The 24,223-nt window shown below is 43.9% G+C and overlaps 1 protein-coding gene across 1 annotated transcript in view; it reads left to right on the top strand.

Moving 5' to 3' along the window:
• Nucleotides 1-24,223, top strand: part of Nckap5 (NCK associated protein 5) — a 555,868-nt gene that overhangs the window by 41,003 nt on the left and 490,642 nt on the right. Inside the window, exon 2 of the mRNA XM_032914699.1 lies at nucleotides 2,760-2,823. Coding sequence (XP_032770590.1) covers nucleotides 2,821-2,823 — 3 coding nt within the window. The 5' untranslated portion in view covers nucleotides 2,760-2,820. The remainder of the gene's footprint in view (nucleotides 1-2,759; nucleotides 2,824-24,223) is intronic.

Below are 24,223 nucleotides of genomic sequence, written 5' to 3'. Positions count from 1 at the left end.
GAGAGGGAAGACACAGCGTAGATGTTGCCACCTCTTTTGCAGCTTGATCACTTTCTCAGTTCTAATAGTGACTTCTCTTTTTCACGGAGAGAACAGGATTTAGTGTTTCTGTGGCAGTCATCTATTTGGTACTTCCCATTTAATCTTTCGTTAAATTCTAAATTAATGTATTAGTTAATTAAAATAGCACTATTCAAGGCTGAATCTGCATTCTAACTTTGCCTGTGTGAAGTAACTTTTCTTTTCCCCTACAGTTGGTAGTTGTCCACATATTTATTGAGTCCCAACCTGTGGTTTCGCAGTGGCTGCTCTGACATATGTGTGCTTCTGAGTACCTGCAGACACATAGGTTATTTTCATGCAGCCCTCCTTTGTGTATTTACTTAGGATCACGAAAGGATGTCCTCTGTCCTGTTCTATTACTGTCTGCCTTAATCTCTTGAGACCGGGTCTGTCACTGAACCTGGATCTAGGATAGCAGCCAGCAAACCCCAGGGATCTTCCTGCCTCTGCCCCTAAGGAACCTTCAATTCCAGATCTGTGAATGACAATGCTAGAGATTTGAATTCAGGTCCTCATGCTTGCCCAGCAAGTGCCTTATCCACTGTGCCATCTCTCCAACCCTACACCATTGGCTCCTTCAGTGGGGACATCATTCTGGATTGGACTCCTAGGAGCTGATTGTCAGAGGCTTCTTTTTTAAAGCAACGTATCAATTTAAGCATTTCATATGTGTATTCAAGGTAGTTTATCATATTCCTCCCCTAACTTGTCCATCCCAGGTCTATTCCCCCACTGGCTCCTGTCTCCCCATTTTGATTCCTTTCTAAAGTTAGTACAGTTCTCAGACTTTATCAGAGAGGTCTCTTGGTGTGAAATTCAAACTGGTCTCAGCACAGCGAGTGAATGTCAATGGAGTACTGAGCTACCATGGGACACCCCATTCTTTCCCTCCCTTCCCCTTTCTCTCCTCCCTTCCCCTCCCTCCCCTTTTTTTTCTCATGCACACTATGTATTTGTCACTCACATACACACATTCTCTTACACATACATATATTCTCTCCTCTCCCTCTCCCTCTCCCTCTCCTTCTCCCTCTCCCTCTCCCTCTCCCTCTCCCTCTCCCTCCCTCCCCCCCTCTCCGTCTCCCTCCCCCCCCTCTGTCTCTCTCTCCTTCTTTCTCCCTTCTCCCAAGATCTTTGTGAAAGAGGGGAAAGAAAATTATGATAGTCAGAGGCCAGGGAAGGCCAGAGCAAAATGGTTTTTGGTGGGGGGGTAAGAACTAGAAAACCTAAGCCAGTTAATACTGCCGTATGCTGGAGGGAGGGGATCCTGTGGTGCCGTTGCCAGTAGATGGCTTCTGGGGTTCATGGCACCACACCCAGCTTTTCCCATGTGCTGTGGAATTCCAGTTGAGATCCTCGTGCTTACAAGGCAAGCTCTTCATTGACCTACTTAGGCTAGAAAGTTGCTTTTGTTTCTTTGGTTTGTTGGTCAGATGTCTCACAGCCATTGGAGGCAGGAAATTCACCAACCTGGGGACGAAGCACCCCCCCCCAACCCCGTGAGTTATCACAGATGTAGTGGAAGAGGAATCAAGTGCCACTCAAACACTTCATCTCACCAGGAGGAGAATCGAGGGCAATCATCACTGAGAATGGGAGCTGGGTAGATGCTGCTAATTGCCTCTCTGTCATCCGTTCCCTTTTTAAAAACCTGAAAAGCTGTTCAAAACGCATGTATTATCATAAGCGTTCTTAACATTTTAGTGACTGTTCTTTATATTGGAAGTTATAAGTAGTTATGAGGAATACGAAATGAATCCCATTATGAAGTACAAACACTAAGCCTAATTTAACATGAATGTATTTATTGTGTGTGTATGTTTACGGGGAGGCCAGAGACTGGCTTTCAGGGGTTGTTTCTCTCTTTCCACATGTGGGTCCCCCAGGTAACAAGTCAATCTCAGACCCTCAGGTTTCCACAGCAAGCACCTTTTCCTTCTGGGCCATCTCACCGACTCATGATCTGGTTTTTAAATCTTTATTTTTAAAATTTCTTAGACTGTGAAAAATAATATACAGAGTCTTTAGTTTAGACTTTGATGTAAGGAAACCCAACATTTGACCCTATCTTATCCCAACTCAGAGCTCAGTTGTCCACTTAGCCGCTTTTACCCTATTTCCTCTTCCTCCTCCTCCTCCTCCTTCTTCTCTCTCTTTCTCTCTCTCTCTCTCTCTCTCTCTCTCTCTCTATATATATATATATATATATATATATATATACACACACACACACACACAGACAGAGCTTTCAGGCTCATATGAGAACAGGCAACATTTCAAAAATGGTATAGAGTTATGTTTTATTTGCTTTAAAATTCAGCTTTCTTATAGAGGGAAAAGAGCAAACAATTAAAAATCTATAAGCAAAGTCAATGCTGAAGTAGTAATGAAACAGCCTCAGACATGAAAGTGACAGAGGATCTATGCAAATGAGGTCAGTGGAACACTGCTTAATCTAACATTCCATATGAATTCCTCTATTATCAACTCCAAAACAAAAGAGCCAGTGTTGTGATGGTGGACAGAGACAATGCCCCAGTGACCAATTACTTTAAATATTTCATATTAAGTATGGTGGAGGGAAGGAGGGATTAAAGGACTTGGCTCCTTTGGAGACCTCAAAAATACTTCCCAGCCATTTGGGGGTATCTCAGACCTGAGAACAGTCACCTGATCATGTGCTTTTGTCTCTCCAGGGAGAAGCTGGCTGTGGCCAGGCTGCAGAGAGAAGTTGCCCAAAGGACAAGCCAAGGGGCCATGGTGAGTTTTGGCTCTTCTCCCACCCTATGATCCTCCTGTCCTGGGAGCTCTAGCTCCAAAAGCATTCAGCACCAGCAAAGCATGTCGAAGCCAAATATTTACATGTAGTCAACTCCATGATCGTACCTTTGTAAATGATGTATTTATTTCAGTTTAGATAGCTTTGCCATGGACGGCCAGAGAGACACAGACAGGTATGCAGACCCCCACATCCAGATTTGAAATAACACGCAAATGTTCAGAGGGTAGAGGGCTGCACTCTGACAATCTGGATTGGATAGTCAGGCCAAGTCTGTAAATGTAGAAATTTAGATGTTTTTACATAAGTAAAGTTGAATATAACTCAACCCTTTCTGTGATTCAAAGGTAAACGAAATGCATTACAGAAAGAACCCCTGGGTGTTTCATAATTGCCCTTTATTCTCTCCCTCCTGTGTCCTGTATTCACCCTGTCCTTTCTAGCTTGACTTCTTAGGAAAACTGATGCTTCCTTGTGTTTCTGAATGGTTTCACCCCTTTCCCCCAAAAAATCAATATGTAATTTTTGGTCCACCTAACCGTCATTTTATAGACCATTTTCTCCACCTGAGTATCCGCTGGGGTGTCACTGTAACATCCAAGGTGACTGTCTGGGTACCCAGGGAGCCTGTGTGTGAGAATTAAGTGCTGTTGTGACCTCTGAGGAAAGCTAGCACAGCGTTCTTACTGTGCCCTCCTTCTGGCAAGACAGTAGCAGGTGTGTGAATCTTCAGCAGAAGATTCTATTCTCTATGGAAACGTAGTAGGGTGTTTGTTTGCAGCCCACCAAACCTGCTTCTATTTGGTTCCATGAGAGCTAAGCTCATCCACCAAGAAGAGGAAGAAGTTTGTTAGAGTCATTGGTCCCTTGCTTCTCTTGATGGAGAGTGTAAGAGCTGGGGCTACAGGCTAGATGCTGAATCTATCTGAAGTGCACAGGGAACCAGAAAGGTGCTGACCTAGTTTTGGGAAGGCAAATTACACCGCTATGCTAGGAGTCAAATGCTCAAACAATTTGAGGCAGCCACACAGAAGTATCTTTGCAAGGTCTATGCAAGCAAGTTGGAGAAACATAAAAGTCTGAGTGGTAAGCCATGCCTTCTGTAACTGGACAGCTCACTACAGTGTAGACAGCTCTGGAGGCAGAGCAGAAGCCTGGTCATTCCTCAGGTAACTTTACACTTGTGTTTTGAAATAGGGTCGCTCACTGGCCAGGAGCTCACCAAGTAGGCTGTGCTGGCCAATCAGCAAACTCCAGAGATCTGCTTGACACCACCTCCCAGACATTGGGATTATAAACACATCCCACCATGTTTAGGCTTTTAGATGGATTCTGGGATAGAACTCCCATGTGGGTCCTCACAGCTGCATAGCAAGCATTAACCACATGAGCATCCTCTTTGTTCAAGATGGTTTCATTTGTACTAAACTCTTTATTTTGTGATATCATTAGATCTACACAAACAGTACATCTGAAGCCCTTCATCCACCTCCCCCTAATATCAACGCCTTGTATGGCTGTGGTGCAGTCACCCTAGCAGAGAGATCAATGCTGTTAGTTTAACAGAGAGATCAGTGTTGTTGGTTTACTGTAAATTAAATCCCAGACTTTACTAAGATAGCACCATGACCCATCTGTGATCTACAGTCCAGTGTAGGACTCTACATTTCATGGCAAAAGTTTACCTGTGAATAGCAGGAATGAACCCATTGAACCCATGTGTGCAGTGTGAACCATACACACACATGGAATGTGAACTCCAACCTGTTGGTAAGGTGGTGAAAAAGGAAATCATGACATTTGTAGGAAAGCTGATACTACTGGAAATCATTATAATCCGGATACATAGATAAATTCCATTTTATTTTAAATTCAGAACCTAAGTTTAAAGGGGTGTGTGTGTGTGTGTGTGTGTGTGTGTGTGTATCTTTGTCTGTGTGTAACTGTATGCATGTTATGAAACTGGAAAGGAGATGATGGTGGGGGAAAGAAGAGAGCTGATAGGGCAGGGAAATGAAACCATGTGCTAAGACAGTAGAAGGAAGTATGATCACAGGAAGACAGGGAGGGAGCCAGTCAGAGTGGGGTACAAGCAAGGGGTGGGGTGGTGGGGAAAGGAAAGGAGTAAAAGAAAGATAATAGCATAGTATGGAAATGCTTAAACTGTACCACTTTCCCCAGTTGTAAATGAAGACTCCATAAACATTTATAAGGAATATTAGGGGGTTAGAGAAATATAACTCATTTATTACATTGCTTGCCATGAAAGACATGGGTTTGATCCTCAAAACCCATATAAAACCCTGAGTGTGCTTCTTCATGCCAGTAATTGAAACACTGAGGAGGTGGAGACAGGAGGATTGTTGAGGTACAGTGACAAGCCATTCTAGCCCACTTGACCAAATTCATTAAGAGTCTCTGTGTCAAAAGCGAAGGTGGCAATCTCAAAAGGGCTCAGCGGATGAAGGTGCTTACCACCATTGTGACAACCTGAGTTTATCCCCAGAGCCCACATTGTATAAGGAGATCATGGACTCCCCCAACTTGTCCTCTGACTTCCAAACATGCACTGCAGCATACAAAGTGTCAATAATAAATGTAGTTATGGAAAGTTCTGGTGACTGATCTCTTGCCAGCGTTGAAGACGGCTGTCATTGTCGCTGTTGTAGTTTATGCGATAGCAGCTCTCTGTGATTTGCCTCTCCTTTCCTTTATGATAAAGATGTTGCCTGCTTATAATTCACTTGATACACACTTATACATCTGGTAGATTGGTTTGCCTATTTGAAGGAGTGACGCTGCTTTTCCTCTTCGTCCAGTTGTATATATTGATTTTTTTTTTAGCCCATATCTCAACACAATACGTGTTGCCAGTTTCCCTTGACTCATTCATTTGACTCCCTTTAAAGAATGGTACCTTTGGATGACTGGAAACATTTCAATATTGGATTGTTTTTATCTAACGTCAGTAGTTTCTATACTTGAAGAACTTTTCCTATTTTATGTTTATAAACATTATCGTCTTTTCCTCTGCATGGAAAACGATGTGCTTAGGTCAGTGATCCACAGGTGCTTAAATATTGTCTGTTGTGAGTGTGACAGGTTGACATAAATCGTGTCAATATTCACAATGTGACAATTAAAAATGATCTTTTGAATTTCCATACCAAAGCTGAAACCATTTTCCTCTATACATACAAATCTATACCTAACTTTGGCATTTTAAATTACTTTAAAAATGTGTTTGTGTGTGTGTGTGTGTGTGTCTTCTTGGCACTGAGTTACAGGTGGTTATGAGCCACCAGTTCCTCTGCAAAAACAGCTGAGCCATCTCTCTAGCCCTGACTTTGAGTGTTGTCCTTTGGATCTATTTCTTTCTCCCTTAAAAACACTGGGCTGTTTGACAGCAGTGACTGCCTAGTAAGACTGAACACCAGGCCATGTGGGTCCCCTGACTTTGTTGTTTCCTTGACTTCGTCACATCCCAAGTCCCTCTGTTTCCCACACAGCAGTGGAGTCGGCTGGCCAGTTTTCTGAAGAAATGCCCCAGGGCTTACTAGGAATAGCATTGAGTATTTAGATGATTGGGGACAGGAGTGACACCTGTGTTCAGTATCAGGGTTTTCTTTCTATATTTTAGCATTGGCTCTAAGTTTTGTTTTAATCCTGAATCCTAAAGAAAGTGTTGACATTTCTTTTTTTAAGACTGCCTGCTAACCACACTAAATGTGGGCCACATGGTCCTCTTTTGAGTTCACCTTCTGACCTTCATAGCTCTGTGGACCCGTGTGGGTTTGGGCACATGTCACTGTGAGACCCTGGCTCAGTTCTTTGTAGCTCGGTCCGCACAGTCTCTGGATGCCATGCCACTAGACCCGAGCGTGGAAAGTCATGGCAGCATCAAGGGGCTGTTCCTTAGCTCTCCTGTCCCTGGGCATCTCAGGCATGGTTTGATCATTCCCTGGAGTCGCCTTCATATCCTAATTCTTTTTGCAGACGCTTGGAACTTTAATTCCCTTATCTTTTTCTAAAGATAAGGGAACAAACTGGGGCTTGATATGCAGAAGCCAGACACAGCAGGGAGCAGCAGGAATTGGCCTCCCCACCTCTGGAAGGAAAGGTCCCTGCCAAAACCATTGTTTTCAATTAGATAAAAATTCATTTGATTTGCACTACAACATCACATTTGCCAGCCCTGCCCTTTGTTGCTCGATAGTGTGCAAATGGAGCTTACAGTCCTAAATGAGATATCAAGTTCAAATCTAGAGTAACTGTCTTCAGACCATTTCAATCAGAGTTAATGCTAGTTTCATTGATTTTAAGGAGCACTGTTGTATCACACATTTTTCCAGGGAGACACAACAGAGTACCACACACACACACACACACACACACACACACACACACACACAAACACACACACACACCAGATAGAGTACTCACATTCCAAGGAATGGGTATAACCAAAGTTCTTTATGGGATGAATTGCAGGAATATGGGTGAGGTGTTACCATAGGTAACCCTGTGTATCCAAATCTTAGCTTAGCAGAGCTGACAGCACACAAAGACTGGGAGTGTAGAACACACTGCAGAGCTTACAGGATGGAGAACATCTGTTCTAGGTGAGTCAGTTGGCCTAAGCTCTGTCCAGGGACTTTGGGCTGATCTCTGAGCCTTTTATTTGCACTCTGGCTTGTCTGAAAACAGCTTTCAGCATCTTTATTGTTTACTGTTGGAGGAAGGGCCTAGTGAATCTGATCAGTTTCAGGAACTTCCTGAAGCTATTTTTGTTGTTTATGTCTTAAGAAAATTTCCTGGGAGATGGAATCTTTCAATCTGGGAGGAAATTGCTACAACAGGCAGAGAGAGAGAGAGAGAGAGAGAGAGAGAGAGAGAGAGAGAGAGAGAGAGAGAGAGAGCACGCGCCAAGGTTATGTTTCATTTTTATCTAAGTGTGGTTATGTTTCATTTTATCTAAGTGTATACTGGCAACACAATAGTGTGTGTGTGTGTGTGTGTGTGTGTGTGTGAATGTGAGTGTACATATTCATCCATATATATATATATAATACAGATGTATATGTAGGTGGTTATATATGTATATTAATTCAAAATTCTTATGTGAAAGTAATGAATTCGCTGACAGGTTATCTGTAGCAACTGTAATCACAAATTCAGTTTATACATACGGCATCCTCAGCACGCTTAATTTTCTATAAAATTATTGGTACATTAAGGAAACCACCCTTTTAGAGATAATTAGCAATTTGATTGGAAAATTCCCCTTTTCACCAAAGACTGGAATGCATGCAAATGACACTGCAGCCATAATTCCTGGCTGCCTTCCCTTCATTATTTCCTTTAGCAAGCACACCCCTGTGTACTTCAGTACACAGCAGCTGTTACGTGTCCAGCAGCAAAGGAATGAATAGGGGAAAGAAGGAAGGAAAATAGGCACAAGTGTAGATGATCGTATTAATGAATTAAGCGAGTCTCGGAGGCAGCTGTGATGTTTTTCTCTGTCTCTGCGTTTTTGCTCCTCTAAGTCTCTATATTAGGGGTTAATGGATGACCTCCAACTTCCCCTTGGGTCAAGGTGGCAATGATAATCCTCTCCTCATATTTCTACTTTTAACCCACCCGTTCTGTTCACACTTAGAGTGAGTTTTCTATGAGCAGCACACAGCTGGATCATTTTCTCAAATCCACTCTATGGATCAGATTTTAGTTTTATCTATGTATGCGTGTTTGTGTCTCTGCGTGTATGTGTAGGAGTCTTCTCTGGGAGGATGAGGGTGTTGGATTCCCTGGAACTGGAGGTACAGGCAGTTGTATGCTACCCAGTGTGGATGCCGCAATGCAAGCCTGGGTCTTCAGCCAAAGCAACAAGTGTTTGCTAAACCACTGAGCCATTTCTCTGGCCGAACTCTGAGTTTTTAATTGGTGTTTAGAGGTCATTTGCTGTCAGCCGAGCTACTGATGTCTCATAGCTTGTGTGTCCTTTGTTGTTGTTTTCGCTCTCCCATCTTACGTTTCATCATCTCCCCCTGCTTCTATCCTGTGGGTGTTGAAACAGCTTTTAGGATCGCTTGTGATTTATTTATATCCTTCTTTGAGTGTCTCTGTCTGGATGTCTTTTTTAGTGTCTTCTCAAGTTATAATCTCACAGATATAGCTCTGTTGCAGTTGCCAATTAATGCTGCTCAAATTGACGGATCAAATCCTGTTCCTTGCTACCCACTCCAATGTTCTGGGTTCCTGAAACAAAGACAGACACACACACACACACACACACACACACACACACACACACACACCGCCTTATATTTTAATATGCTTGCTTTAAACAGCTCAATGGCTGTGCCACTCCCAAACCTACACTTGGCTAATACCTCCCCTTGGCCCTGCCCTATTCCTGAGTTATTACTTACTAAAATCTCTATTCTATCTTTGCTACCCTAGACTCAGTCGGGGAGGAGGGGGACGTGGGGCCGCTCTTTCTCAGCTTTTACAGATTGGTATGCTCTCTCTTCTGCACCTCTCAGACCTAGTCCTTACTCCTTTCCTGGCATAGCAGTTCTAAAATCCTTCCTCTCCCAGTAAAGTCCTGCCTCTGTCTCCCTGCCCAGCCATTGGCCACCGCTGGCAACTTTATTTACCAATCAGAAGTAACTGGGGGGCAGAGACCTTCAGTGTCTTACATGTGGATTCTCTTGCAATTTTGGGAACCCAATTAACACAATACAAACATTAGACCAAATCCACAACATAGCTCATTGACTGACTGGAGAAATTTTATTCTTCTGCCTGTCCCCTCCCCCATTTATAATGTAAATGTCTTGATTTTTCTCCATGTACTTTTAGAAACATGTCACACAGTGTTATTATTTTTGCTTCAATTGTCAAACTATTTTGAAAACACTAAGGCTTACTGTATTAATTCAAGCTCTTCTTTCTTACTGCTGTTCTAGGATTCACTCTGTAAATAAGCATTGTCCTTCCTTCCTTTCTTCCTTCCTTCCTTCCTTCCTTCCTTCCTTCCTTCCTTCCTTCTTTCCTCTTTCCCTCCCTTCCCCTCTTTTCTTCCCTTCCCTCATTTCTTTCTCAGGATCATATAGTCCAGGCTAGTACAGACCTCTCTATGTAGTGAGGGCCAGCCTTGAACTCCTGTTTCTGTCTTTACTCCCCAGGTGCTGGATGACAGGTAAGCATTATTATTCCCCACTATCATGTGACATTTTGTTGTGCTTACTGTACACTGCTTGATGTTGTAGTATATATTGTGATTACAATAGCCAAGCAAATTAACATCTATGGCCTGTAATTTATTACATTTTAGCATATATTCTTTGGTAATTTCCTACATGAACACAGTCATTTTATATCCTATCCATCCACCACTCGCCCACTTTCCATTTTGAAAGGACGTACATGGATCAGTGCAAGACACATCAAGACCAGGTTTTCAGCACAAAGGAGATTTGCCCCAGGACAAATGGACAGGAAATGAGACAGAGACAGGAGACAGAGGATGAGGGAGAAGGGAACCGGAACAAGGGAGAGGGGGAAGGGATACTTGCCTGGGAGCAAGAAAAGACTACTTCTGGCTAGAGAGACAGACATGGCCCACAGGCAAATGGCAGTTTAAAGGGAAAAAGGGAAACCCTTCAGGGCTTTAGGGGTTTAGTGTTAGCATGAGTGGCTTTGTTTTGACTGAGTCTATAGATTAGAGCAGTCAAAGGGGAACTTTTGATTGCTAACCTTCAATACTTTGGTAGCTGGACCTTGGTGGTCCCCATTTCTATCTTGGTGGTCAGCCTCAGAAGGAGGAAGTGGCCAAGTAAGCAAATAGACCTTGGGGGCTGCCTTTAGGAATGTGATCTGACACTTTAGCATGGCAGAGGGAATTGGGGAGGGGCAAGGCCTGCCAGAGCCATGTTTGCCTTCCTAGTTTACTCTTTGTGTGTGTTTGGTAAGAGAAACAAAGTCCGTTGGCAGAATTCCTACCCTCGATGAAGTATTATGAAAAACGGTCCTCATGCCTCAGTCAGAGGTCCGGCTTTATTGAGCCACTCCAACTGCAGGACTGTATCGTTCTCTTCTCCTACCTCACCTTTCCAACTCCAGGAACCTGCCATTCTACACCCCCTGTTTTCAGCTTCCTGTAGATGCCACATGTAAGTGAGAGTTTCCTCTCGGTGTCTAGCTTGTTTTACCGAAACCCACATCATCCCGTTCATCCACTTTGTCACCACTGGTCAGATCCAGTTCTTCTTCTGTGCGTCTTAATATTCACACTGTCTACTTTTTCCTTAAGTGTCTTTTATTTTTATTTTCCACTTGTTTGTCTACTCATCTGTCTGCATGCCTGTGTGTCTGTGTACAGCATGCATGTGGAGGCCTGAAGGAGCCAGAAGATGGATTTACAGCCCATGGATAGGAGTCACAGGTGGTTGGGAGGCACGAGTAGGTTCCGGGAGTGGACTGAATTCTTCTGGAAGAGCAGCAGACGCTCCTTGCTGCTGAGCCGTCTCTCCAGGTCACTCTACCTTCCCATCCACCCCTTCTTTCCACGCCCCGCTGTTCTGCTCATCACCCACTTCTTGGCCTTTGTGTTTCAGGAAGTGAATTTCCCACCATTGGTTTCCACTTTGTTCCTAGTTATATCTTTATTTCTGTGCTAAGGCTTCCCTTTCCTCATGCAAAGGAATTTAGGATTTGGTTGAACTGTGACCATAACCATTCATGGGAGCATTTGAGTCGTGACCGCCTTCAGTCCCTCTCCATGGCAACTCTAACATCTCATTTCTTTTAGTCATTGCCAACTACATTTCCTCACTCACTTCCAGGTGATGGTAGCTGCGTGATGAGAGATTCATTTGTTCTTTGGACACTGGGATGTTTGTGTATGATCTAAGGAGACCCCAGTTTCAGCATTTTGCTTTCCTGGTGTCTGCTGACTGGCTCATCAGTCTAGAGAGCCAGCTCAGATTCCTAAGCAGCTTTTATGCTATAGAGGAGAGGTTCTCATGACTGCTGGACAAGGACTGGACGTTTGCCTCTCAAGATGGCCCCCTCTGGCCCACCCTGGATGGGAAGGAAGGAATGTTTTGTTATTGTGGCCTCTGTGGCCTCTGACGTGAATGATGGGGAGCCTCACAACCCACAAGTACTGTCAAAATCCCATCTCCCCACTAGACTCCTCTTCTGTATCCCACCAAACACTGTATGGGCTGGACAGGAGGTCTCCACTGCCAATGGGGAGAGACAAGTTGTACCGGCTGGTTTTGTGTGCCAACTTGACACAAGCTGGAGTTATCATAGAAAAGGAGCCTCAGTTGTGGAAATGCCTCCATGAGACCCAGCTGTAAGGCATTTTCTCAACTGGTGATCAAGCTGGAAGAACCCAGCCCATTGTGGGTGGTGCCGTCCCTGGGCTCGTGGTCTTGGCTTCTATAAGAAAGCAAGCTGAGCAAGCCAGAAGAAGCAGGCCAGTAGGAAACATCCCTCCATGGCCTCTGCGTCAGCTCCTGCTTCCTGACCTGCTTGAGTTCCAGTCCTGACTTCCTTTGGTGATGAAACAGCGAAGTGTAAGTGTAAGCTGAATAAACCCTTTCCTCCCCAACTTGCTTCTTAATCATGATGTTTGGGCAGGAATAGAAACCCTGACTAAGACACACGTCCCATCTCCCCTCCCACTGCTGCCTCCCCTCTATATGTGTGTGTGTGGGGTGTGTATGTATGTATGTATGTATGTGTGTACCTTTGTATATATAGCCCAGAGGAAAATCTCAGCTTTCATTCCTGAGGCATTTTCCACTATTTTTTTAAAAAATAGGTTCTCTTACTGTCCCAGAGCTTACCAAGCAGGCTAATCTAGATTGGCTGGCCTAGAAGGCCCAGGGGTTGGCTGACCTCTGCCTTGTCAGCACTGGGATTATAAGAATGCACCTCCACACTACACCCAACTACTTAAAGATTGATTGATTGGTTGATTGATTGATTTTAGTATGTATGTGGGTGTGAGGGTACACATGGGCCATGATGCTCTTGTAGAATCAGTGGACAGCTTGTGGGAGACTCATATCGTCAGGCTAGAAATATAAGCACCATTGGGGCAGCTCGCAAGCCTGTTGAGAATACATTTATTTTACTCCTGTGTGTGTGTGTCTGTTTGTCTATCTGTCTGCCTGTCTGTCTGTCTGTGCCTGTGTCTGTATATGTGTGGTCTCTGTGGGTGTGTGCAGATAAGTGTGGATACCTGTAGAGGCCAAGGGAAGGTTTCACAACTGTACGTATAGGCAGTTGTGCTGCCTAAGGTGGATGCTGGGAACCAAACTTAGGTCCTCTGAAAGAGCCGAGTGTGGTCATAGCCAACGAGCCATCTTCCCCAGCCCACATGGTGATTCTCTTTTTTTGATACCTTCTCATGTTTGTACTGGGGATGCCTTGTACTACCTCTCCCAAGTAAGGAAATGTCAACTACAGATGATGAAATGGCCAAGTAGAGACTTCAAAGATCAACCGCTCTCTTATAGACTCATTGTGTGGGTGCAGACTGGAAAAGAAGACAGCTCTGTAGGGATGGGGCGACACAGGGGAAAGGGGTGTCTCTGTTTTGTGTTCAGCATGGCTGGCACTGGTGCAGGCACACATTCTGAGAGTACCTGTGTGAAGTGAGGCTGGGGAATGCCACAAATGAGTGGCCTGGGCATGGGGTTCTGACGGCCCCTCCCAAATTCATCTTGATTCAGTTGCTCCCAGGATCATGGGTATGACTCGGTCCCCTGTTCCCTGGCAATTATTTCCCTCATTCCCTTTGCTTGCTTTGCCATGGCAGTGAACCCTGCAGGGCCTGAATCACTGTGAGCCCAACAAAACGGTATTGTCTGTGGGGGTGCATAGTGCCGACTGGGGGGGGAGCCTTTTATGTCACATGTAAGGGGGAAAAAGTCTGTGTTATTCAAATTCTCACCGTGTTCCTTCTGCTTATTTCCAAGCCAAAATCATCCGTTCCCTGAATTGTTTAGTTGAAAACGTCATAAATTTTGAGGAGCTGTGTTTGTACCAGCACATTTTCTTGCCTTATTTTAAACTTATGGATTTCTTAACTGTTCCTGTGATAGATTGCTTCTGGGGTGCTGTGGTACCTCATTTTCCTCTCAAGGAACTAATTAGGCAACACTGCTTTTACAGGGCTTATGTGTAATTATATGTAGCATGTAGATTTCAGAACCCCAATTTAGGGGTACAGGGTTGAGTTTTAAAAGAGTCAATGAACAAAGAGATTTTTACTGGGGAGAGAGCCATTGTAAAGAGACCCAGCCTCACATTTAAGGTAGGCACGATTTAAATGCTTTAAAGGACTTGGTTGAAGCATATATATTCATTCATGGTTGTTTTACACACATTTAGATGTGATAAAATACAAAACCATTTAAAGGCAAATCCATAGTTCCTTTGTTCCTCAGGTGTTTTACTACAAAAGGATTCAGGGGAAACAAAACGGCTGCCACGTGGAAATGTTTAAAACTCGGGAGTCATTGTTCTGCTGTTCTAGAGTGGAGTCAAAAGTCCAAGTGCTGTGTTCAGTGAAAGGGCCTTGAATAGCAGCCTTTCCAAACAGCGCAGCCCATGTGTGTGCAAACATGAATGCAAGTGTATTCAGTAAAAGCCATCGGCAATTTCATAGGTTATTCTATTCCATTCCCGTTCAGCACATTAAAACGTGGTTCCATCTGTTACTTTCTGTCCCTAACAAAAGGGAATCGTTTTGATCAGTGTCCTCGTAATTCTGAGGCTTGGTATGAAACAAATCACAGTGTTAGGGCTCTTCACTGATCGGGGCTAAAATGATACACTGCGGTCTTCATGGTGACTTGGATTTGACTGGCTGGGCACCCAGGACTTTGATTTGGCTGATTACCTGCTGTGGCTTAAGTGATGCAGGACAATTATTGGTGCTTCCTGGTCACAGTGGCCTATTCCACACCTGCACCCTTTTGTTGGGAGCCCAACAGGGATGCTGGACATGAGGTCTCCATGAATAGACATCCTCTCTGAGCAACCCTCAGACACCAGATTGATTTATGGATGTATCAGGCTCTTTGTTAGCATGTGAACCCCTAATTAATTTAAAGCCCTCTGTAGAGAAATTAAACCCCTGGTTAACATTTCTAACAGACTCAGATGGTGCTAAGAATGGGGAAGCGAGTCATATGAATGGATTCATCATGGTCGCTGGTGTCTGTCCTTCACAATGAAGCCGGTATGTGGATATGAGAACACACCCTCCAATAAAGAATGGACTGTCAAAGAGCCATCCCGCTGTGGCCCCTAACCCAATTAGGCTTGTTATTTGGGTTCTAGCTTCCCATCTGCAGAGTGAGAGAGGAAGTCAGAGACCGGTATGGAGCAGAAGAAAGAAGATGCGGGAAAGAGGGGAGTCTACTTAGACTACATAGATCTCCGATTCAGTATTCCCCCAAATAGAAATACCAACTGCAGGAGTTAGTGCATATAAATGGGTAAGAGAAGATGCTTAATCCTCAGGAAATCATTTGTGTGTGTGTGTGTGTGTGTGTGTGTGTGTGTGTGTGTATTGTATGCATGTGTATGTTTATGTTTCTCTCTCTTCCTTAATTGCTCAACATTATTTTGAGACAGGGTCTCTCACTGAACGTGGAGCTCACAGAGCTGCCTAGCATGGCTGACTAGTAAACGAGGATCTATTTACCTGTCCTGACCCCTCCACCCTCACCCAGGGCGAGCATTACAGATAAGCGCCTACCCTGCCTGCCCTGTTACATTGCTGCTGTGGATCCAGCGCTTTCTCATCTTCCCGGCAGCCCCCAACATCAAGAATTCTGTTGCTTCAAGTTGCTGTCAGTAATAAAACTTAAATACACTAGAGGTAGAAGCATAAGAAAGAAACCACTCAAGCTCTAGAAAAAGACAAACATTAGTTTTTCTTTAATGCTAGCATAGAGAAAGACTGTCTAAATGATTCAAAAAGTGACTCACTGTAAACTGATACATTTCAAGTAAAAATCTGAGACTTTTCCCTGAAGATGTACACAAAGCAAAAAACATAACCCTTAATGAAGGACATGATGGGGAAACATTAGAAATTGGAAGTCAGGGGCTGTCAAGGTGATTCAGTTTACAGGAGCTTGCCACAAAAACAGGAAGACTAGAGTTTGTGTCCTCAGGACCCTCGGGTAATAAACAGGCGTGGTGATTTGTAACACCAGCATTATGGAAGCCAGATTGTCAGTCGGGTTTGCTGGCTACCCAGTCTAGTTAACTCGTGAACTGTAGCCCAACGAAAGGGCATGTATTCGAACAAGGTATACGGTGTTACTGAGGAATTACACCCGAGGCTGTGTGCTGGCTTCCGTACATTCACCTGTGCACACAGACAGATGGAGATCAAACGAACAAGCAAATATTAATAGTAAACACCCCCTAAGTAGACTGAAATAGCACAGAGGGGCACAAAGAGAATGCATCACAGTGATGTAGGATGCCCCTGGAGAAGGGGAGTGGTAGCCAAGTCCAGTCCTCACTTTAGACCTCTTGAATAAAGGGTTGGGAGGGTACCATATCTCACCCATTGACTAGTGAGAGCCAGAGGATTTCACATCACCCTCTGTTAGCAAGATGATGGGGAAGCCGACCTGTTCTGCTGCCAGGAGCAGTACACATGGGTACGCTTCCTTGGGATTTCCTGCTACCCAACAAAGTCACCCATGTGCTTGCCTCCGGTTTGCCTACCTTGTGTCTAGAAAGCTCCCAGACAATGCGAGTACGCAGTACACATCTGTGCGGGTATTACACATTGTAGGGATTTAAAAACTCCTTTAGTGTTACGTTGTGTATGGAGTGTGTTTGTGGAGGGGCACCCATCTCACAGCATGCATGTGCAGGTCAGGGATATGAGTGTCAATGTTCTCTCCTCTAACATGTACGTCCTGGGTATCCAATTGAGGTCAATCAGGCCACCGGTCAAGTTTCTTTATCCAGCAAGTCACCTGTCCATCCCACTGTGTTACTTGTGGATTGTTTATGAGTGTACAATTTTAGATTTAGCATGATTGCCTGTTCATGAAAGACAGGCTGACTGAATATTGTGTCTACACAGTATATTCCTGGGTAGTTGAGAAAAGGGAGTAAGGACAACCTCTGTGAACTCACATATTCCTAATAGGGGTTTTAAGTGGAAACCAAATATATAATAATAGAGTTGGGTACTTGTTTAAAAATGTTTAAAGATGGAGGGTGACTCCATATAAGCAGATATGTGCTTAGTTATTTATGCAAAAGAGAACTGTGAAGTATAAGCCAGAAACTAAACTGAATGGGATAGGGATAGGAAAAGGAGGAGGAAGATTGTGGTAGAAGGGCCAGGCCTGGCAGGTACTGCGGAGGATAAACATTTGCATATCTGTGAATAGTAAGTCACTGTAATGTCTTACACTCACTGCATACACCCACAGAATCAATAGCTAAGTCCAGTCAGCGTGCACGTGGAGCATAAAATCAGATACAGTCATTATAAATAACATATGTAATATATTTTTATAACATCTAGCATGTATTAGATAAAAGTATAATATATTATTTAGCTATTATGTTTATATAAATATATTATACAAATATATAAAGTTATGAGTTGTATAAATATGAAATATATTTATCTAATATTGTGCATAAATAATTGTTTAATATATACCATTTATTATATATTAGCCTTACTGAAAGAACTTGTAATATGCATGTTACAACATATATAATGAATGACCTATAATATAGACATGGATGAAAAATGTTTTTATTATTTTTATATTTTACTTTATTATATCATATTTCATGTTTATATTATTATGTTTACATTCTTCAAAGGAATATGGGGACATATAGCTGAGGGACAGAGATAAGGGAGGTTGCTAGTCAAGCCTGTTGGATTTTGCTGAAGGCAGGCCTGGGTGGTAGGACTTAATCTGCTGGAAGCTGGCAGAGTAGTTACCCCACCAGGAATGGACGAAGTGTGGGTGTGGATTTCTGGGGATTTAAGACACCTTAGCACAGTTTCTGTTCAGATGTCACAGTGAGAGTGTGAACGTGCCATTCCAGCGACATGCCTATGTTGGGGAAGAATGGAGTGGCTTGAGTGAAGTCTAGTCACAGACACATGCCTGTCAATGTGAATATAATACTTCCAAATCTTTTCCCCTTCATCCAGCTCCCCGACAGTTACAATACATTTCTTCACATAAAAGAGTGATGTCTGTCTTACTTTCTATGGCTGTGATAAAATACCCCGACAGAAGCAACTTCAAGGAGAATAGTTTATTTTGGCTTACAGTTGAAGAGGGGATCAGTCCTTCATGGTGGAGAAGACATGGCAGGAGGTCCAGGAGACTGGCTGGTCACACTGCATCTACACGTAGGAAGCAGGGAGTGAGCAGGAAGTAGGAGCTGACTATAAAGCCTCAAAAGCCACCCCACCCAATAGTGACCCACTGATCCCAGTGAGATGCCACTCCCTAATGGTCCCACAACCTTCCCAAACAGTGCCTCCAGCTTGGACATGACATGTCCTCCAGCCCCACATGACAGCATAGTATAGACTTCTTGGGCTTTCTTTTCATAAATACATGTTCAATCTTGGCCACAGCCTCTAGCAACTGACAGGATTTGTGATGCAGAAACAACTGGGCGCACGCAAGAATGAGCATACTTTAGCAATCAATGGAGTGTTAATAGACAGAATCTGTTTCCACTGTCTGTAATGTCAAGGTTGTTTTGTTGATCAAAAGGTTTTGTTATTAAAAGTTTAACCATTTTTTTAAGTATCTCTGGCCTTTAACCTATAGAATTGACTCAAGAAGTAGCATACATGTATATCCCTGATACATTGGTGTGTGCATTGCTGTTGTTCAAGTATAGATATTTGACACCACCCTTAAGCTTGGCTACAGCTTTTGTTTAGTGACAAATAATTATATAGTTGGGGATCAAGTCTTCATCTAAAAGTGTCTTCAGAGTGTCAACCCTCCAAAAGACTTGTAGACATGTGACAGAACATTATTTTATTGTTTGAGGTGTGTGTGTGTGTGTGTGTGTGTGTGTGTGTGTGTGTGTGTGTGTTTGCTGTGAGGAGGTGTTATGTGCAAATGAATGCTGTGCCCAAAGAAGCCAGAAGGGAGCGTTGAGTTCTCTAGGGAATTAAAAGAGATTCTGAGCCATTTGACCTGGTGTTAGGGACCAAACTCAGGTCGTCTGCAAGAGCAGTATGTGCTCTTAAACCACTGAGCCATTTGTCTGTCCAGCCCTAAAGTCCTTTTTAAATTGTAGGTTTGATCTCCTGAAAACTCACAATGTTAAAGAAGGCATCTTTCTCACAGTGAACTTAACTTCCCATTTCAAAGTTCTTCAATTATTTTTTTTCAACTGATGTTTGTTCCATTAAGTCTGTACATCCATTGACATTCTTAACAGAAAGAATTCTTCTTAAGAACACTGGTGATCAAAAGGCCATTACTTGTCATTTAAAGATGAACAGCTATCTTAAGTCCTATTTTCTTTTTTAAAGATAGCCCTTGGGGAATTCCCTTATTACTTCCCTTCTCTCTACTCTGGTGCCAGATTTCTGCCTTTCTCTCCCTTGTTTCTGTATATTCATTCCCTCATTTTGTCACGTAGCTTTGATGGGGATTTGGATGGATTGAGTGCTGCCTGGGATCTCCCCTTGGCCTATGGTAGTGGAACTGAGAGCACAAGATGCTGAGCTTGGTTCTGCCCACAAGATTTCATTATTGATTTAGGCTTTCCACCAGAAGAGGGCGCCACATTCATTAAAATAACATCCATAATCCAGGCTGCGCTCTTTTATTTCCCTAGCAGGTTCTGGACAGGATGTGTGCAACCTGACTCTTCCATTAGACCCCATGGGGGAGAAACGTGATAGCTATCCTTCAGTGGGAGAGGCTGCCTCAGGAGCTAATACCACAGGCCGATGGTCTGAGGATGCAGTCAGCACTCAAGGATAGATATGTTTTGATGCTGTCCTCTATGACAGTGACAAGAACAAAGAACAGCCACTGTCTAAAACAGTGTGCCTCCTCTCCAAAGCCAGCATTTCTACTCAGTTGGGGATTATATTTCTTCAGAGCTGAAAGGATTGGTTCTTTAATTAAGCATGTAATAGCCTTCTATTTATCATTCCACAAAACAACTGCCTCCTTGTATGGGACGGATGCCACGGGATGAAAAATAGCATGTTTCTTTCCCTTCTGCTGAAACTCGAATATGTCGTTAACAGCCCTGAGCCTCACCGTCTTTCCTTCGTCTCTCCATGTACCTGCTCCGGTGTCTAGAACTCCAGTGGAAAACCTTGATTCATTTGGATAACTACACATGGCTTCCAGACTCTTAAAATTCTAAATACCCTTCTGCTTAGTAATGTGTTCATCCGTCAGAAGCCGTTTAGTTATCCAGCCCAGGTTTACTTCTGAGGCTGAGCAAACCTGTCACTGAATTACCCACGGAAGACATGGTTATGTTTGTAAGAGGACTGGGGACAGTTTATTCTAAGAGCATACCTGGAAGAGTGCATCTGCATGTGAACCTCGCAGATGAGTATCTCTGTGAGTATTTCTACCAAGAAGAAGAAATAGGGTAGGATGTCAGGCCGCATCTGGAGCTCGTGGTAGAATACCTCAGCATTTCTGAGGCCTAGGTTTGTTCAACTCGTGGGACTACTTCAAAAGAAGATAAAAAGTGACCTTAACAAAGACAGGAAAAATGTTTCCAACAGAATCTGTGCATCCAGAACTTTTGCCCAATGCACCCGTACTCTGTGTGGAGTCCTGTCTGTAGCTCACGTAAATCACTGTCTGGCGGACCAGGGAGATGTCTCAGTGGGAAAAAGCACTTCCCATACCAGCCTGATGATTTCTCTTCTGTCCCTAAGCAGTCACATGTCACCATCCCTGGAGTGGGACACTCTGTGGGTGATGGGAGGCAGAGACAGGAGACTCAAGTGGGCTCACCAGCCAGGTACACTGGAGTGGGAACAGTGACAGGAATAACCGAGACTTTGCCTCTACGTGTGTCCAATGAGAACTGACTCCAGGAAGTAAGTTGTTCTCAGACCTTCATGGTTTGTGTGTGGCACACACACACACACACACACACACACACACACACACACACACAGAGAGAGAGAGAGAGAGAGAGAGAGAGAGAGAGAGAGAGAGCGAGAGAGAGAGAGCGAGCACATGTGCTCTAGTACTTTAGTAAAAACTGATTTCTTGGGAGTAGAAGGTGTTTTGGGAGCGCTATGTTAGCTACTCTTTCCCCATCCTTCCTGGTGCCAAAATATGTGCACGGTATTGAACACAAACACTCTCAGTAGGGCTGATGCTGCCAGCCAGCAGGTAAACTGCCTTTTTACAGCAAGCAGCCATCCCATAGTCCTTTGGAAACCTGCAGTGACTGCAGTCATAATCCACTCTGGGTAATGGTGACAAGGGCTGATATTTGTGGAGCTGCTTTTCTGCCCAAGCTCTTTCCAATGACCCGGAGGAAGCTGTTATTATTATTAATTCCTTGTTGGACTTGTTCAGGGACGTTAAATAGCTGGCCTGGTCTCCATCTAGGAAGATACAGAGTTGGTGTTTGAACTCCAGCTGGCCCTGAAGTCCAAAGGACCAAGCCACTGCTGTACACTGCCTCACACTGCCTTCTGCCATGAGAGCCCCAAGTGTGGAAACGTTATGTTTTCCCTTTAAAACTACCTTTCCTTATCACTTTTAAAAGAATTGTTTTGTATGAGTAACAGAATTACAGAATATGGTATGCTCATGAAAAAACTATATTAAAATATGTCATAAAAGATAAAGACATATCCCTTTTAATGTTGGTATTTGCATGTGTTAATTATATGAATTAAAAATGGCATCCCATATCCAGACATAATGCATTTTGATGTTTACCCTTATTACCTTCTATTGTCCCCCTTCACCTCTAACTGACTCCCATACTCTAATTAACTTGTCCCCCTTCTATTTGCATATCTTTTAAAAAAAAAAGTCCCAACAGTTTTAATTAGGGAGACTTGGAGGAGCATAGGAGAGGGTTTGTTTACAAGGATGTAATGTGGAAAGCTCAGCTAGGGCTGCAACTCAAAAGTAGAAAGTTGGCTCTGCCTTCTCCAAGTGCTAGCCTAATCTGTACTAGTGAAATCTATCAGAGAAGAAAAGGAACGAACAGCAGCAAAGAGATCAGAAAGTGGCATCTTAACAAGGACAGGGATGTTCCAAAAAGATGCAGGTGGCTCCAGAATATTTACCTCTGAGGGGCATGGGCACCATGCAAACATTAATTGCCTGTAGATCATATGGGAGGCAGAGGTGTGGGACCTCATTAGCTCCCCATGACGGGGAGAACTTGTACAGAACTTGCACCTGACTTTCACAGACCAAAGGTCCTTTCAGCTGGAGCCTGACTATTGTACTGTGAGGTGAGAACGTGTCTCCTGGCTTTGGCTGCCTTGTTTATCAGTCTCTAACCAACCCCAAAGTGGCACAGGGATGCCTTATGCATAGACCGTTAACACATAACCATGGAGCTGTAGTTACACAGTGGCTGTGACCGCTGAGCTCTGCCAGATACATTTCTTACCAGATCAGCTCTCCCACTATCCACAGCAGGCTGAGTTTCCAAACACACGTAGCTGGCTTTCTACTGTTGGAGATACAGTTGCAGGGAGCTAGCCTATTTGTGTGTGTGTGTGTGTGTGTGTGTGTGTGTGTGTGTGTGTGTGTGTGTTGGCTCCATGCAGTTATGTCTGAATGGGAGTCTTTCTAAGGTGAAAGCTTTAAGCTCAGCAGTCCTGATCCATGCTCATCAGAAGTCCCTACAGGCCACAGTCAAGACTGGATGCTTACAGCAGCAGTCCTGGGTTAATATTGTCAGGAAAAGAAAACTGGGACTGATAAAATGTGGCAGAAATGCACTTTGAGAGGACAAGACAGGGCACACCCTGGAGCTATTTGTCAGGAAAACAACCATTTCCTGGGTCAACTTCCCTAAAAGTCAAAGAAGAAGGACTTTGGGCAGGCTGACCTAACAGGGAGAGCAGAGGTTTCTGTCTTGATCACTGCAAGGGAGGTTTGCCACAGCAGGTCTTATTGGGAAGTTTAGAAATTGGGGTGGAGGTGAAATTCTAGACAGGTATCAACAGTGACATTCTGTGTGCCGTCCTGTTTACATCAGCAAATTTCAAATTCCAAGGTCAGGCTGAGAGTTGTAGGAATGTCTTTGTCCGAACTTCTAGTGTCTCCTCCTTTCTGTAAAGTCCGTGACTTGCAGATGCCCGTGCCTATTTCAGGAACAGTCGTTCCTCTTCTGAGGTAGTGGATCCATGTCTGCCTCTGCAGCTCTGTAAGGAGAACAGGGTACAGGGCTTCCGAGCTTTAGGACTGCTAGGGAGTGGGGCCTCCTGTTTGCTCACTGGCCATTGTTATCTATGGTGCTGTGACTAGGGCTGAGGCAGTTCTCGCAGAGCACACTGAGGAACCCATTCTTTACTGGGAAGTAGTGGAGCCTCTTTACTTTCAAAGTTGGCAGTTCATTAAGAACAATCATCTATAAATAACATTGAAGAAAATGGCGCGCGCGTGTGTATGTGTGTGTGTGTGTGTGTGTGTGTGTGTGTGTGTGTGTAGGTATTGGAGGACTATTCATTCACATATGTGTATTGGAGATTATGCACCCACAGAGGCCCTGTGTGTGTGTGTGTGTGTGTGTGTGTGTGTGTGTGTGTGTGTGTGTGTAGGAGATATTGGAGGATTATTCACATGTGTATTGGGAGATTATGTACATATGTGAATAAGTGTGCAGATGCACTCTCCCCTGTGTGTGTGTGTGTGTGTGTGTGTGTATGTATGTATGTATGTAAGCAAGAGGCTGTTTGAGTAGGTTCGAGTGTCTTCTTTTACTTTACATCTGGCTTGTTGAGCTTTTCCACTGTCTTCTGGACACCGCCTAGAGTAAACTGATCTGCTTTCCCGAAGGTCAGACTGGCCTGTGGGCATGTCTGCAGGGAATTGCTTTGACTGTTAATGAGTGTAGGAAGGTCCAGCACACTGTGAGTGGCACCATTTCCTGGGCAGGGGTTTCCTGACTATATATGAAGGCTGGTTAATGTGATCCCATTTAAGCCAGAAAGCAGTACGTTTCCCTCTGTGTTGCCTGGCTGTGAGTTCCTCGGTCAGACATAGCACTGTGTAGAGTAATAGCCAGGCTTGCCTTCAGTTTCCTTGTGTTCATCCCTTTGGAAAAGCTGGGATCACAATGACAGAAAGAAGCTAG

This window comes from Rattus rattus, chromosome 10 (genome assembly GCF_011064425.1).
Source record: "Rattus rattus isolate New Zealand chromosome 10, Rrattus_CSIRO_v1, whole genome shotgun sequence".
In the NCBI taxonomy this organism is placed as follows: domain Eukaryota; kingdom Metazoa; phylum Chordata; class Mammalia; order Rodentia; family Muridae; genus Rattus; species Rattus rattus.
The sequence above is the reverse complement of the archived record's forward strand: the minus strand, read 5'-3'. Positions and strand labels throughout refer to the sequence as shown.